The 16,789-nt window shown below is 47.1% G+C and overlaps 1 protein-coding gene across 3 annotated transcripts in view; it reads left to right on the top strand.

Annotated features, from left to right (window-relative positions):
• The window catches only part of VWA3A (von Willebrand factor A domain containing 3A), a 60,652-nt gene that overhangs the window by 8,857 nt on the left and 35,006 nt on the right, over positions 1 to 16,789 (top strand). For all 3 annotated transcript variants that reach the window (XM_047838505.1, XM_047838506.1, XM_047838507.1), the window contains exons 4-11: positions 1,662 to 1,786; positions 1,882 to 1,959; positions 4,806 to 4,860; positions 10,692 to 10,790; positions 12,199 to 12,305; positions 15,379 to 15,504; positions 15,826 to 15,934; positions 16,167 to 16,232. In XM_047838505.1, the coding sequence (XP_047694461.1) occupies positions 1,662 to 1,786; positions 1,882 to 1,959; positions 4,806 to 4,860; positions 10,692 to 10,790; positions 12,199 to 12,305; positions 15,379 to 15,504; positions 15,826 to 15,934; positions 16,167 to 16,232 (765 nt within the window). The remainder of the gene's footprint in view (positions 1 to 1,661; positions 1,787 to 1,881; positions 1,960 to 4,805; positions 4,861 to 10,691; positions 10,791 to 12,198; positions 12,306 to 15,378; positions 15,505 to 15,825; positions 15,935 to 16,166; positions 16,233 to 16,789) is intronic.

The raw sequence follows: 16,789 nt of genomic DNA, 5'->3' as shown, positions 1-16,789 counted from the left end.
GGACTGAGCCGGCCTCCCTTATGATGCTGTTCCACACCCTGAGTGAGTCATGACCAATTCTGGCAACATTTACATCCTAGGTGTATCACACAAACAACAGTGATTGCACTGGAAGCCCGGCCTGAACCAGGCCTTGCACACCTACCCAGCCCCTACTCGTGTCATGTTACACCGACCACAGTGGCCACCTTTCTGCTCTTCAAACACTCTGACTCCTTCCCCGCTCCATGCCTCTGCCCAGAATGTGTGTTCCCTAGCCATGCACAGGGCAGGTTCCTTCTTGATCTCCAGGTGATGGCTCACAGAGGCCTCCTCTGATCCCCACCCCAGCTGAAGTGACCTCCCCATCTCTACCCTACTCACTGTATATCACATTCCCCTGCTCCATTTTCTCACTAGAACTATTCCTTTTTGAAATTATATACATAGATTTCATTTCTTCTCTTCTGTCCCCCTGCCCACTCTAGAATGTAAGCTCCAAGAAGGCAAGAACATTTCTGTCTTGTTCACACTGTAGCCCTACCACCACTGACCACGCCTAGTGCATAGAAGGGCTCAGGAACACCCACCAGGAAGAGGAAGAAATGCCAACCTCCAGGAGAGGCTGATCAAGGCCAAATGGGCTCAGAGCCTCCGGTCAGTTTTCTCTACCTTCTGGTTCCTGGAAAGCATCACCAGTGTTGAATGCTTGCCATGAATAACTTTGGTTCCACCACCAAGGCCACCACCCAAATCCTGAGCTTAGGACTATGTAACTATGTCACTAGGTATAAGCAAGGGGTAGAGTCCTTTTCATGGCCAGACTCCTACAATAGTGGGGAAATTCTATATTTAAAACTTACCTGCTGCTCCTGTCTTCTCTGGACTAGACAGGATAAATCCATTCCCTCCCATCAGCCAACAAATGTTTGTTGAGGACCCTTCAGACTGATAGAAGGCAAAATTCATACACCTGGGAAGATACAGAAAATCCAAATGTAGAAATAAGCAAAACCACCCATATGCGAACAGAGGCAATTTATTTAGAGCTTGCTCTAGCAAGGGAGTCAGCCACCTTCACTTGTGTTTGGCAGAGACTCAAACGCAGGGAGCCGGAAAGCTTTATGGTGAAAAAGGGGAAAGCTTCATGTGTACCCTGAAGGAAGGTGTTCGCTTAAGGAATTTGGAGGCGGGCATCTCATAGGATTGGTTTTGAGGGCATATTCGGCCTTCTCTGGTGGGTGCTGAGCTGGATGTGAAATAAAAAATAGGAAAGCTGGCAGTCATTGACCAAGTCCTGACCCTTCTGGACCAGTGGCTACAATTGTGGTTTGGCTTCATGGACTGGTGGCTACAGAGGTCGTGGGTCGGAGTTGTATTGTCATATATGGTCTAGCCACCGTCTGTCTGTATATTCAGTCTCTCTTGAGGCAGCATGTGGTGAGTGACCCTTGAATTGTCCCCACATAGTGGGGATGAGGTGACGGATGAGAATGGGGATTCCCAGAGCAACTGGCTTAGGACACAGGCCTCCTTATTCCTCAGTTCCCTTGGCAAGGTGGGTTCTCAGACTGCGTTCAGAGTTGGCAACCCTTGGGCATCCGTGTGGAGGGAACCTAGGGCATCCTCAGCCTTGCCCTCTCTCTCCCAGTTTTCTGTTTGACTCTGGCTCTGTCTCACAGAGGCTACAGGGAGACGAGACCCAACCTTCAGCTTGGGAGGACCCGGAAGACTGGCTTTCCACACACAGTTTACAGTTTGAGAGGCTCACCTTGGCTGACCTGATTAGCCAGGGCACCACAGTACTGTAAGTCTAGCTCCACTCCCTTCACCCCCAAGCCTGTAATGACACACCCCGCCCCCGGGCCCAAGAGACCCCTTCATGAGACTTTGCTTCTTCAGGGAGGAGGGCAGCGATGTCATGAGGAAAGTGCACTTCTCCACCCAGATGATCCACCAATTTGAATCAAAGCTTTCTGGGTAAGTATGTTTTTCAGTATCTTCTCAAAAACCCCAGAGCTCAAGAATTTCCTCATTTCAGCAACCTGAAAGTAACTTTGTTCAGACAACAATCTCTGGGTTCTTGACCGGGCCTCTCCCACTTCCGGCCCTGATTGCCTCTTTCCTCAAATGAAGAGATTGGACCATACCAATTTTTCTCAGCCTTTTAAAACCCATGAGCCCTTTGGACACATGGATGGTTCAGTTGGTTGGGCGCCCAACTCTTGATATCAGCACAGGTTATGATCTCACAGTTCATGAAATGGAGCCCCACATCAGGCTCTGTGCTGAGTGTGGAGCTTGCCTGGAATTCTCTCTCCCTCTTCCTGCCCCTCCCCTGCTTACACTCTCTCCCTCAAAATAAATAGATGAAAAAAAAAGGGGGGGGGGTGGAAATCAGTGGAAAGAATGGATTATTTAGTAAACTGTTTTGGAGAGTCAACTTATCATTTAGAAAAGAAGAAGTGAATTGATGCACCAAAATAAGATGGCAAATGAACATAAAAATTAAAATCACTGAAGTCAAAAAAAAAAAAAAAGGAAAATATTCAAGTTGACTGTGTGGTCTTAGAAATAGAAGACTTTTCTGTCTATATATGCAAAGTCAGACTCTATTAATAAAAAGACCAGGATTGTATTTTAAAGGTATACAATAGCCTTTGTAAAATACACACAAGAAAGGGTAATATTCTATATAATGAGGCCTAACTAATCAATATGAAACGAAACACCAAAATTGAAAAATGGACAAAGAAGATGAATAAACAATTCATAGAAGATGGCATACAAAACACTGAAAGTATATTCTTTTATTTTTATAATAAAAAAAATTTTTTTTATGTTTGTTTATTTTTGAGAGAGAGAGAGAGAGCACACAAGTGGGGGAGGGCCAGAGAGAGAGAGGGAGACACAGAATCTGAAGCAGGCTCCAGGCTCCCAGCTGTTGACACAGAGCCAGACAAGGGGCTCGAACTTATGAGCTATGAGATCATGACCTGAGCCAAAGTCAGACGCTTAACCGACTGAGCCACCTAGGTGCCCCTAAAAGTGTATATATTTTAGTGTTCACTCTTTCTAGTAATCAAAGAAATGCAGTATGCATGCTTTTTCTCTCCCTCTCTCAAAATAAATAAATAAACATTTAAAAATAAAATAGGGGCGCCTGGGTGGCGCAGTCGGTTAAGCGTCCGACTTCAGCTCAGGTCACGATCTCGCGCGCGGTCCGTGAGTTCGAGCCCCGCGTCAGGCTCTGGGCTGATGGCTCGGAGCCTGGAGCCTGCTTCCGATTCTGTGTCTCCCTCTCTCTCTGCCCCTCCCCCATTCATGCTCTGTCTCTCTCTGTCTCAAAAATAAGTAAACGTTTAAAAAAAAAATTTTTTTTTAATAAATAAATAAATAAAATAAAAATAAAATAAAATCCATGGGCCCTTGAGGCGAGCACATAAAACCTTACACCTTCATTTGATGTGAAATAGTTAAGAGTGACCACTTTTTCAATGACAGACTGAGTTTATACTTTTGCAAATTGCATGTCAAAACCAGCTTTTCATAGTACATGTATACATTCCATCCCTGCTATAGAAATCTATGATCCATGATTACTGTTTGCATAAGGTTTCCTAAAAGGCTATAATAATAACAAATACCCATCATTTATTAACGTGTCAGGAATTCTGCTGAGGGCTACATGTATTATCTTATTTAAACCTCACAACAACTGGAAATATAGTGTCACTCTCAAGTCAATTATCCAAAATTCAGTTGCTAACTGACCAATTTTCCAGATTTATCAAAACATTTTAACTTTTATAACAATGTATATTGGATATGAAGGTTTAAACGGGTTTTTAAAGAATTCTGCAATATTTTGGCTGATTTTCTTTATGTTTATTTATTTATTTGCGAGAGAGGGAGTATGAGCAGGGGAGGGGTGGAGAGAGGGAGCCAGAGAATCCGAAGCAGGCTCTGAGCATCCACACAGAGCCCAATGCGGGGCCCAAAACACACAAACCGTGAGAATCTTGAGATCATGACCTGAGCTGAAGTCGGAGGCTTCACCGACTGAGCCACACAGGCACCCCTTGGCTGATTGGTTTTAATTGTGAATCGAGCATGTTAAGGAATGTTCAAGCCTCTTCGGTTAATTCAAATAGATTTTCAGGGAATCAATTGGATTTTCAGCAAGTTGACTTCTGGCAAGTTGACTTGGGTAGAGTCCTGGTATTATCTTCTTGTTGGAGATGATGAAGCTTAGGTTCAGAGAGGTTACCACACCTGTTGAAGGTCACACAGCTAGTAAACGGCAGAGCTGAATCTCAAGGACCAGCCTGTCCCATTATGAAGTTCATGCTCCAAGCTCTATTTGTACCTTAAAACTCTCCCCGCCACCCACTGCCCCATGATTTCACATCAAAGGTCTTGCTTGCCCTTCAGTAGGCTCCCAAATCCCACCTGTTCTCAATGAGGGCAACAGTTACATTCAAGTGATGAGTCCTCAACTGGAGCACCTGTTACATGCTGTCTCCATCCAGCCATTGGAATGGTTTGCAATAAGGCACATTCAAGAAGTTCCCCTAGACTAGAAAAACTAAGTCTTTTTCTGTTAATCAGTCCACTGAGAACATGCTGCTGAAATGCCCCCGTTGGGCATTTATGATCCTCTCCAGGTGACTGGGAAGTCCCACCTGAGGAGACACAGATTTGAGAAGAGCAAGCAAGACATTACCCCAAAATCCCATCCACACCTTCTTCCCATGCATGTTAAGTGGCTGTTGCTCACTGATGAAGGTGACCTTGGATGATGAGTCTTTCTGGTGTTTTGGCAGAGCTATTGAACTCTATCAACAGAGAATCCAGTGGCTCACAGAAAGCAGCAGGAAGGTAAGAGACAAGGATCTCATTCTCCTCCCCCTTTGTCCTCGGTCCATCTGTATTTGTCACAGTCCTTTCAGCTGCAAATGATAGACCTCCAACTTAAACTGGCTTAAACTAAAAAAAGGAATTTCTCGACCTACATAAATGAAAAACCCAAACACAGCTGTATCCATGGGCTCAGATGATGTCATCTCTTTGTCACTGAGCTCTGCTTTCCTCTGGGTTTTATTCTTAGGAAGGCTCTCCCCAGCTTGGAAAAGTGGTCACCAGCAGCTCTAGGCTTACATGACACCAGCTGAAGTGACCCTCTGAAAGGGTCCTCACCTTCCTTTCCCACTGTGCCCACCCAAGTCCTGGAATTTACTCTCTTCGGGCCAATTTAGACCATAGCCAGTTTAGATCACCATAGCCAAGGAGTGATATATACTAACAGGTAGATCTGGAACTAGGGGGTAGGGGACGTGCAGGGAGACTGGGTACATACCCCCAAATCTCATAGACTGAGAAAGGGGGATAGATGGTTGCACGTGGAAACCCAGGGTGCTGTTACCAGAACAGAAAATGGATCCTGGGCAGGTGAAAACAACAGATGTTCCCCTAAGCCATTTAATCTCAGACCCACAGTGAAAGTCATGACTAAGGCTGATCATCTGGACATAACTTCTCTGAGAAGTTTGAATAAATGCTTTCCTCAGATCCAAAGGGTTGAAAAGTGATCCTGGGCAAATTAACCTTTGTTTTGCTTTCTTATTTGTGTCCGCCTATTTTCCTCCAGCTGATACATTACTGGCTCACCATTTGCTTCACCTTAGGTAATCCTCAGTTCTTGCTTTAACCCTGGGACAGGCAGATGCTGAAATTCATGCTCCCTGCTCCCAACCCCCACCCCTACACAAGACCAGTAGGTGACAACATAGTGCTGAGGCTGCCTGTCACAGCTGATTCCCCGGTGTCATCTGTGTCTCGGATCCAGAACCTTCTTCACTCCCTTAGACTGGTCAGTGGATGTACGACTCCAGCTGTGGCATGCCCCCTCTGGTTGCACATGATAACACAGGCAGGAAAAACCCAGAGGGATGAAATCTTCACACACTCCAAAAACATCCGTTCAGGGAATGTTCTGCGTACTTACCCACCTCTATTACACCTGTCCTGGCACTTTTGACAAAGGAGGCAGGGATTGCTGGGCCTTTCTTTGCTCAACCCTTTTCTTTCTTTCTTTATTTTTATGTTTATTCATTAAAAAAAATTTTTTTTTACATTTTATTTTGGAGAGAGCGAACGTAGGGGAGGGGCAGAAAGAGAGGGAGACAGAGGGTCTGAAGCAGGCTCTATGTTGACACCCTGGAGCCAGATGTGGGGCTCGAACTCACAAACCACGAGATCATGACCTGAGCCAAAGTCGGACACTTAACCAACTGAGCCACCCAGGTGCCCCTGTTCATTTTTGAGATAAAAAGAGACAGCAGGGGAGGGGCAGAGAGACAGAGAGAGACAGAGGATCCAAAGTGGCATCTGTGCTGACAGCAGCGAGCATCGTGCTCAAACTCACGAACCGTGAGATCACGACCTGAGTCCAAGTTGGACGCTCAACTGACCAAGCCACCCAGGTGGCCCTGCTGTACCCTTTTCTGTTGGAGCTACAGAGGAACCATGAAACAAGCCCGGATTGGATCCCAGGGAAGCGATCACCCATAAACCAACTCGTGGGCCCTCTGGGTGCTGAGGCAGCCTGGGGTGCCGGACAGGCCATCACTGGGCCCACTTCCCAACTACTGTCAGCAAGGCCATAGGCAAGTGGCCTCACTCCTCTGGGTGTCTGTTTCCATATTTATGGAGGATATTATGGCTTATAAACTAGTGGCATGCTGGCAAATCTGGCCCACAGCCATGCTTTTCTTGGCCCACACAGTTTAAATATTTCCCGAGTTAGTTGCCAAGATTGAAAATCCTGATGTTTCATGTTTATGTCTGTTTTTTAGCCCTCGCTTGAAAAATGGGAATATCTAGCATCACCAGGCTCCAGTCCCCTCTTATGTACTTTTCCAGTTATTTCTATCGGAAAAACGTCTAGAATTCCAATGGCTAAGTGTAAGGGGATGAATGTTTTCAATAACAAATGCTCTAAGGGCAGTTCCTCAAATTTTAAAAGGAATAAAACTGGCCCTTGATTTGAGCTCCTTTCGGCCCCTGAGGATCGGTAATGTCCTGGGAGGCCTCAGACCTCATTTGGGTCCTGAATTCAGCAAATATTGGTTGGAAGACTACTACATATCAGGCACTGGTCCAGGATTAAGGATTAGAAACATGACCAATATGAAGGTCCCACCTTCGTGGAGATTATAGTCCAGTGCGAGAGGACAATGAATAATTTAGCAAATCATATGCAAGGTCAAGTTAGTGATAGTGTTTAAAGAAAAGTAAGCAGGGTAAGGGAATCGAGAGTAGGATAGAAGGAAGGCTGTTTTTCTTTTAAATGTTTATTTATTTATTTTTTGAGAGGAGGGGAGGAGGAGAGGGACAGAGAGAGGGAGACAGAAAAATCCAAAGCAGCCTCCTCCTTGCCAGCATACAGCCCAACACGGGGCTTGAACTCATAAGCTGTGAGATCATGACCTGAGCTGAACTCAGACATTTAACCGACTGAGCAACCCAGGGGCCCCAAAGGGGGACTATTGAAATAGAAGGGTCAAAGAGGAGGCCTTTGAACAGGCAACTGACCTAAAGGAAATAAGGGCATTCCCATGTAGACGTCTAGGCGAGAATGTTCCAGGCAGAGGAAACAGCAAATGCCCAGGCTCTAAGACAAGAACAAGCTTAGCATATTCTAGAAGCAGCAAGCAGGTCAGGGCAGCAAGCACAGAGTGAACAACATGGAGGAGAAGGGGAGGAGAGGAGGCTCAAATCAGGAATGTCCTTGCAGAGTTCAGATTTTATTCTACAGGTGAGGGTTTTAAGCAGGGGAGTGACATGATCTGACTTAAGTTTCAAAAAAGCCATTGTGCCTGCTTCATAAACTGACCATAGAGAACAAAGGTCAGGTCAGAGTGGTGGTGTCTTAGGCTCAAGCGCTCAGGTGGATGGAACGAGAAATGGTTGGACTCAGGGCGTGGCCTGAAGGTAGAGCCGGCAGGGCTGGTGGATCGCATGGGCTTGGGGCCAGCGGGGTGCGTGTCGAAGGCCGTTCACGAGAGGACCATGTGTGAGGAGGAAAATCAAGAGGTCTTGGTTTCACCACATGGAGTCTGAGAGGCTTGCTGGACACCCAGGCAGAGACGCGAGCAGGCAGTCAGATGCAGAAGTTTGGAACTACAAGAGCTCTGCCTGCAGATGGGCACTGGATTATCATCAGTGTACCAATGGTATTCGAATCCCTGAGACACGGGAGATCACTTAGCGGCTGAGTGCAGAACTGTGGTTCTTAATGGGAGGGGGGGTGATTTTGTCCCTCCACCCTCACCCCAGGGGACATTTGGCGTTGTCTGGAGAAATGTTTCATTGTCAAGACTGGGAGGGCAGCTTGCCAGGGAAGCTGCTAAACACCCTACAATGGTCTGGTCAGCTCCCCACAACAGAGGACTGTCCAGCTCAAAATGTTAACAGTTCAGGAGGTGCCTCGGTGGCTCATCTGGTTAAAGCATCCAACTCTTGATTTCTGCTCAGGTCATGATCTCACAGTTGGTGGGTTCAAGCCCCACATTGGGCTCTGTGCTGACAGCCCGGGGCCTGCTTGGGATTCTCTGACTCCCTCCCTCTCTCTCTCTCTCTCTCTCTCTGCCCCTTCCCCCTTGATCTTTGTCTCTCTCTCTTTCAAAATAAATAAACATTTTTTAAAAAATGTCACTAGTTTGGGGTTTGACAAACCCTGGTGTAGGTAAGGAGGCTAAAGGATGATGGACCCCTAACCCTATGCTTCTCAAACTTATGGCAGCCAAATCCCTTTTGGTGGTGGTGGGGGCGGTGGGGGGATGTGGATTTTGTTAAAATGCAGACTCTAATTAGGCAAATCTAGGGTGGGACTTGAGATTTTACATCTAACAAGTTCCTAGGACAGTCCCCTAATTTAGACTTTGGGAGGAGAGGGTGGAGGGTAAGAAGGACTGGCCAGCAAATGGAAGAAGAAACAGGAAAATGTGATGTCCTGAAAGACAAGTGTATTCATTAAGTGCTTCAACTTGTCATGTTCTTGACACAGCCAAATGGTGTCCTGTGCCCCTCAGAACTGGAGAAAGTTGAGAACTTACATTTGCCCATTGGGTCTGGTAAGAGTGAGCTCACTGATCACCTTGGCATGGGTGGCTTAGGGGAGTGAGGAGGTGAGAGCCTAAACTCAGGGGGTGGCAGAGAAATGGGGGGTAAGGAAGCAACTCTAAAATAGGAAGCAGAGAAATGAGGTGGGGTAGCAGGAGGGAGAGGTGGGGTCCTGGAAGGTTTATTTCCTTTTTCAGATGGGCAACAGGACAGCCTATTTGTATGGTGATGGAAATGGTGTGGTGATGGAACAGGAAGTCCAGGAGAAGGGATGGTTATGGTAGCAAAGTCCCTATTTGACCAAAGAAGAGCCAGTAATGGAAGCCACAGGGTTGGCCTTGGAGCTTTGGTAGTTGCCATAGATACATTGTAACAGGGGAAAAGCCTAAGTGTGTAGGCAAAGGTGGGCAGGCAGGCAAGGAAAGATAAAAAATAAAACAGGGGCGCCTGGCTGGCTCAGTCAGTGAAGCATGTGACACTTGATCTCAGGGTCAGGAGTTCAAGCCCCACATTGGGTGTGGAGATTACTTAAAACAATAAATAATATAAAAAATAACTTAAAACACAAACAAAACAAAACTCTGGTTCATTTTTCTTTTCTCAGTGAAATCGGAGGCAAAAATCACTTGCTGAAGGAGTGTAGAAAGGAAATGTTGGGATGTGAGAGATATAAAACACACCTCTCTGAGAGGAGAAGTTAATCAAGCAGGAAAATTGGGCGTGCAGGAAAGTGAGATTTCAGGCCAAAAGCATCAAATGGAACCCGCTGCCCCTAGAGAACTAGCCGTTTTGCATGAATGAAAATCCCGGTTCATGATGGAGCCGTAACAGGATGAAGTCCCGGGCAGAGTCAAACCTCGTTGGCATATAGAATGTGAGAACCGCTAGAAACAGAATTAGAAACTCCCGGAAATACCATGGCAGCCGTGAACTTGACACATCTACCTTTGATTGGTAGAGTGGGTGAAAAATAAATAAGGATCTAGAGAAATGGAACAAAATCAGCGGATGGAATTAGATATCCGACTTTGTATCTTACAAAGGATGCTTTCCTCTGGTCTCCAAATTGTCTTTAACGGACATGTGTTACTTTATAAGAGTGGACGTAAGGGAAAAAACCCTTGTGAAGAGGAGGCTGCCACAAAATAGGAGCAGATACGGGGTGCCTGGGGGGCTCGGCGGTTGAGCAGCCGACTTCAGCTCAGGTCATGATCTCACAGCTCGTGAGTTCGAGCCCCGCATCGGGCTATGTGCTCACAGCTCGAAGCCTGGATCCTGCTTCAGATTCTGTGTCTCCCTCTCTCTCTGCCCCTAACTCACTCACATTCTGTCTCTGTCTGTCTCAAAAGTAAATAAACATTAAAAAAAAATTTTTTTTAAAGAAAGAAATAAGAACAGATACTGCCCAGATCTAAAGTCAGGACATCGAGTCTTGCTTTTTCCTCTGTAAAATGGGCCTGCCTTCTGCTGCTTTTTGAGGTCGGGGGGTATGTTCCAATGTCTGCATCATGCAGAGATCCTGGGAAGAGGCTTCAGAGAAGCACAGAGTTGTGCTGGTTATTTCCACATGCCCTCTTTGGTTTTAGGCATTTGGCCTCATCAAGGGAGCCAGAGTTGGCATCATCGTTGATGTGTCCGCCATTGGCAGTGGCTCTCAAAAAGAGGAGTTCCAAAATGACCTCCTGGTAAGTCTCTCTGGCACAGAGAAGTACCTGGAACCACCCCCATCACCCCCTTCCCTTTGTGAGCTTGCTCCTTGGATTCCCTTATAGCAACTGCAAAGGTTTCTGTGAACCCAACCACGGAGTCCTTTTCAGTTCTAGTGTGAGCTTCTAATATTCTTACCACAGCAGTCCCTGCTAGCTAGACTTGTCCACAAGAGCCCTCGAGTTCCCCGGAAAGAGGACGGGAAGACTAATCACTTGGACTGACCCCAGCATAGCATAGCCCCAGTCTCCTGGTCTTTTCTGGACCCAAGAGCTATCCCATTTTCTTTGGCATTGTCCATAACAAAGAAGCTAAGAACTCCAGAGTTAGATGACTTGGGCTCAAGTCCCAGCCACATCTGCCACTTGGAGGCTGTGGACCTGCTACCTAATCTCCCTATGCCTAGGTTACCTCATCAGTAAAATATGATGATAACAGTGGCCACCTGACAGGGTTGCCCTGGGATGAAAGGGGCTCACCCAAGTTAAGTGCTCAGTACAAAGTCTGGCATGGAAAATAAAACCTCTGTAGCCTCTGTGAACTAATGTGGAGAGGCTATTTTCTTATGGGAACCCCTAGAATTTTGGAGGCAATAGTCAGTTTGAGGACTCTTAGGGTTCAACATGGACTTGTTGTCCACGCTTGTCCCCCGTTCCTGGTCTCAACGGATGTCAGGAAATAGCACAGACCCCTTCATGACATGTCCTCGGGGCTGAGTTTCTAAAGATTCCCCAGGTGGGCTGGTCAAATATTAGCCATGGCAGGGGTCATGTTGGTGGCATACAGATGAAACTCTAACTAGCCAGGAAGAAGAGGAGAAGCTATCTTACTGTTGGGGATTCATCAGCGGCAGCTTGAGAGCATCAAACAGGCTGGCCTTGTGCCCATCGCATAGCCACCGTGTTTTGGCGAGAAGCCACTGCCCCCTGACCCCTGTTCCACCCCTCCCTGGGTGCCACAGTTAAGGGTCCAACCATAGCGCATGCTGAGATGGGTAGCCGAGACGCTCACATCCCCTCCCCCCATAGTCCATGACCCAAGTGTGTGGCCACCCTGAGGAGCTGCTCCGGAAGACCACGTCAGTCTGCAGTCACTGGGAGTGAGTCAGGACACAGCCTCCCAGGGTGGTGTGCCAATCTGTAGGCTGAAGCCGGTGCCCTGGCTCCACCACGCACACAGGCTGGGATGGGTCACCAGGGGCACTCATCCCACACTTCCTTGCGACTCAGTGGGCAGGAAGCAAATGTCAGCTTGGGGCCACTAAGCAACCCTGTCTCAGCACGGCTCACACCCCAACTGAGAGGGCCCAGCCCCGGCATGAGGAGTGAAGCCAGGCTCCATGTGGGCCACGGCTCCAGGAGCCAATGATGTCCCTTTGTCTGCCAGAGCCTCATTGATGAGCAGCTGAGCCACAAGGAGAAGCTGTATGTCCTGTCCTTCGGCACCAGCACCAGCGCCCTCTGGCCAGACCCCGTGGAAGTCAGCCCCTCCACGTGAGTATCTACCTGACCTTGGCCAGAATGTTTGCTGCTTCATTTTCCTCTCTATGTGGTAGTGTCTTTCGGGAATGAGCACAGTGCAAACCCAAGACACCAACAGGTCAGTGAGTACAAAGAGTCAACTCACAGAGCGGAAGCGCAGGGACCAGTAACCTTTGGAAAAGTGGCCAGCGTCGTGAGCAATCCACAAAATGAAAAGACAAGACAACCACAAGGTGCCATTTTTCTCTAGGCAACTAGCAAAGATAGTTTTGTTATTTTTAAGATAATACGTGTTCATTTTTAAAAATTCAAACAGCATGGAGGCGCCTGGGTGGCTCAGTCAGTTGAATGTCCAACTTCGGCTCAGGTCATGATTTCAGTTTGTGGGTTCATGCCCCGCTTCGGGCTCTGCACTGACAGCTCAGAGCCTAGAGCCTGCTTCAGGTTTTGTTGTCTCCCTCTCTCTCTGCCCCTCCCCTGCTTGTGCGGTCTGTCTCTCTCTCTCTCAAAAATAAACATTTAAAGAAATTCAAACAGCATGAAAGGATAAATAATAGAGTCTCTCTCACCTCCCAGTAACTGTTTCCTCTACCTACTTCCACGCATACACGCATCAGTGTGCTTCTTCAAACAGGAGTGCGTTGCACTGTCTTGCACTTTGACTTTGCACTTAATCTTGCATAGCATTCTCTCTCAATACACACAGATCTACCTTATTATTTTTAATATTATTTATTTAATGTTATTTTTTTATTTATTTTTGAGAGAGATAATGAGAGTGTGTGAACACGTGCGAGCAGGGAAGGGGCAAAGAGAGAGGAAGAGAGAGAATCCCAAGCAGACTCTGCACTCACAGCGTGGAGCCAGACGTGGGGCTTGATCTCACAGACCACGAGATCATGACCTGAGCTGAAATCAGGAGTCGCACGCTTAACCAACTGAGCCATCCAGGATCTCCCAACCTTACTCTTTTTTAATGGCTACATTAGTATACCACTGTAAATGTACTATGATTTAACTAGTCCTTTATTTGGAAGCTTCTGGTTTGAGGTTTTGGAGGGGAGCGTAGAGGGGGAAAAAGGAAGATGTGTAAGAATTTCTACTTACTTATGGCAGTAAATAAAAATGTCTTTTCCATGAAGAGAAAATCCTTGATCACCTACCACATGTTAGGTGCGATGCTAAGCGCTTAGCATGAGCTATCTTACTTAATACTTAGGGCCAGCACTTGGAATAGGATTCTTATCTCCATTTTGCCAATGAAAAAACTGGGACTCGTGCCCCAATTGGGCATGTGCCCAAAGTGGCAGAGCCAGGATTGGCTGCCAAAGCCCAGAGCAGGTGACCTTGACCAGTCCTTCAACTGTCTTCGGCAGAGAGAGGTCAGAGATACCTATCCCTCACTGAACTCTCGTGAACATGAAATGAGGGCACTCAGTGAATGAGAGTGGTTTTTTTGCTGTGGTTCCCACTCCAGTTACACCCCACCTATGGGATATTAGATCTGAAAGACACCATGAGGTCATAGGCAAGAGCTTCTCAACTGCAGTCATTGCTGGATGACCCTGGTGATTTTTGTCACATCTCTGCCACGTGTACTATTTTAAAACATCAATTCTACATGGATTATTGAAGGAAACTATCAGTACCATAATCACGAAGCCCATATCACTTGCCGAAATTAGGATGCAGCCATAACAATAAATACAATGAAAGCAAACAAAACAATGGTATTAAATTCTAACTTGAAACCTATCGGCCAGAGAAGGCAGTAGGCCTAGGATTTGCTTACCCTTTGTTTATTTTTTTTTTAAGTTTACTTATTTATTTTGAGGGAGAGAGAGAAAGAGAGGGAATCCCAAGCAGGCTCCACACTGTCAGTGCTTAACCCGATGCAGGGACTTGAACTCACGAACTGTGAGATCCGAAATCAAGAGTTGGACGCTCAACTGACTGAGCCACCCAGGCGCCTCTTTCCCTTTGTTTGAAAGGGAGACTCAACACTTAGCATAACGAAAGACAGGCTTACTAGCTCTGAGCTGAAGTTTTTTATTTTATTTTTGTTTTTCTTATTTTTCTTTCTTTACTTTTTTGGTCAAAGAGAAACGGAAAGAGCAGAACTCTCTCACTGGTACCGTGTGAGGTATTTAATGGAGAAAGCACTGCTTCACATCTTCTTCCCTCTTAGGGCCAGAGTATATCCCAGTCCACGTGAGATGCGGCCACACAGCCGTGGTGCCTCCTTTTGGAGTGCTCCTGGGGTCAGGGCATTCACTCTGAACTTGGAGTGGGGTTTGTGTGGCAGGATCGAGGAGAAGGAACTTAGCCCAGACCCCCTGATGGGCAAATTCACTTGAACCTCAGGTCCTAGAGTCAGGCCTGGCTTGATATCCCAGTGTTGCCATTTGCTTACAGTATCACCTTGGGCAAGTCCTAACTGGGTCTTCTCATCTATAAAATTGGAATGAAGGTATCCACCTCAAGAATTATTATTAGTCTGGGCACTTGGAGGCCGCAGTTGGTTAAGCATCCGACTCCTGATCTTGGCTCAGATCATGATCTCACAGTTCATGAGTTCAAGCTGCACATCAGACTCTGCGCTGATGGTGCAGAGCCCGCTTGGGATTCTGTCTCTCTCTCCCCCTCTCTCTGCCCCTCCCCTGCTTGTGTGCTCACTCTGTCTCTCTCTCTCTCTTTCAAAAAATAAACAAATGAATAAATAAATAAATAAATGTTAAAAATTTATTTTTATTTATTTTTAATTTTTTTTTGTTTATTTTTGAGAGAGAGAAAGACAGAGAGTTAGCAGGGGAGGGGCAGAGAGAGAAGGAGACATGGAATCTGAAGCAGGCTCCAAGCCCTGAGCTGTCAATACAGAGCCCGATGTGGGGCTTGAACCCACGAGCCGTGAGATCATGACCTGAGCTGAAGTCAGATGCTTAACCGACTGAGCCACCCAGGCACCCCTAAACTTAAAAAATTTTTAAAAAGAAAAGAATTATTGTTAGTCTGAAATGAGCTTGTGTTTGTGCTGAGCCTGGCACCCTGAAAGAGTACTGTGTTTAGGTGTCTGTTGTCTACACAGCCTCCAGGAACTCAAGCTCTGGGTGAAGAAGCTCCAGCCTGATGGGGGCAGCAATCTGCTACAAGCCCTGAGGAAAATCTTCACCCTGAAGGGACTGAATTCTCTGGTGACCATAATGGGCAGCTGGTAGGTCTCCTTTCCTACGTGGGTAACAGACCACATCAAGGGGGCTGGAGAACCAATCCATTGTTAGAGGAAAGACCGTCAAGCATGACTCTTCACACACGCTTGAGAGAAGGATTTTGTTCACAGGCCATCTGTCCACAGGTGTCAGGGCAGGGGGCAGCCAGGGCAGGCCAGGCCTGCAGTCCACTCCTCCCCACACGTTCCCCAGGTGACCTGGAACACACGTGGTCAGTTCAGTTTGGTAGATGTTCCCGTTTTCTCTGGATGGTCCTCAAAGTGATTTGACCTGGGGCACCCCATTTTCTTCTGTCTTCTCCCCAGCCCAGATCAGCCTTCTGAAATTCTGTCCAACTACATCCAACAGTCCACTGTGGGACGGGACCTCATCACCCACGTCATCACCTACAAATGCAACGATCAGGTGCCTCCTGTAAGTACTGGGATTCTCCAATGTTTCCCTTGGATTGGCCATAGGGAGCTAGCTGGGCCAGCGTTGGGGGCTCCGTGCATGGACAGGGACCCCTCCCAAACTAAGGACCAGAACACAACTCTCCTTGTACCTAATTCTCCCTTTGGGCAGTTGGGAGGCTCAGTCAAGGAGAAGGCTTGTCAGACTACTGGCATTGCCCTATGGAGAGCTGACCCTGTCTCCCTCCCTACAGGCTGTCCTAAAGAACTTTGCAGAAGCTCTTGGGGGCTACTACCACTGCTATAGCACAGAGACGGAGGTAAGCCCTTCTGTCAACATGCGGTATCCCTCTCCTCCCTCCCTGCCTGGCTCCAAGGCTGTTTCTGGGGGATCTGTACTTGCTTCCCTCCCCCACCACCATGCTCAGTATAATCAGGTTAAGATGAATATGTGGGAATAGCAGGGACAGCATGAAGTCACAGGAGATCCTGTGCTCAGCATGCGCGATGAGTTGATTGTATACCAGTGTGCCTAGAGGCATTTTAAAGCCTTGCTGGTAGAATCCCGAATCTCTATCCAGTCGCCAACAACGTGGGCCCCACCCCACCTCTGCTCCCATCAAAGCTGTGAGTCTGAAACAATTGTCTCAGGTCTTTCTCCAAGTACATCCCTGCTACTACAGGGTCAACTGTGAGTGAGCCATCAGTTCTGTACCAATCCATCCGTTGGTGCCACCTGTGTCCACAATGGAGGTAACAATTAGCAAATGTGTATGGAGCCATTTGGCGGGTTGAAAATCCAACTATCTGTTCAGCTAACAGACTGTGTCTTGCCTGTAACCATGAATAGCCATAAGCAAACGAATATTTGCATCTC

Source organism: Prionailurus viverrinus, chromosome E3 (genome assembly GCF_022837055.1).
Source record: "Prionailurus viverrinus isolate Anna chromosome E3, UM_Priviv_1.0, whole genome shotgun sequence".
NCBI lineage: Eukaryota > Metazoa > Chordata > Mammalia > Carnivora > Felidae > Prionailurus > Prionailurus viverrinus.
This window is presented reverse-complemented; position numbering and strand designations above follow the sequence as displayed.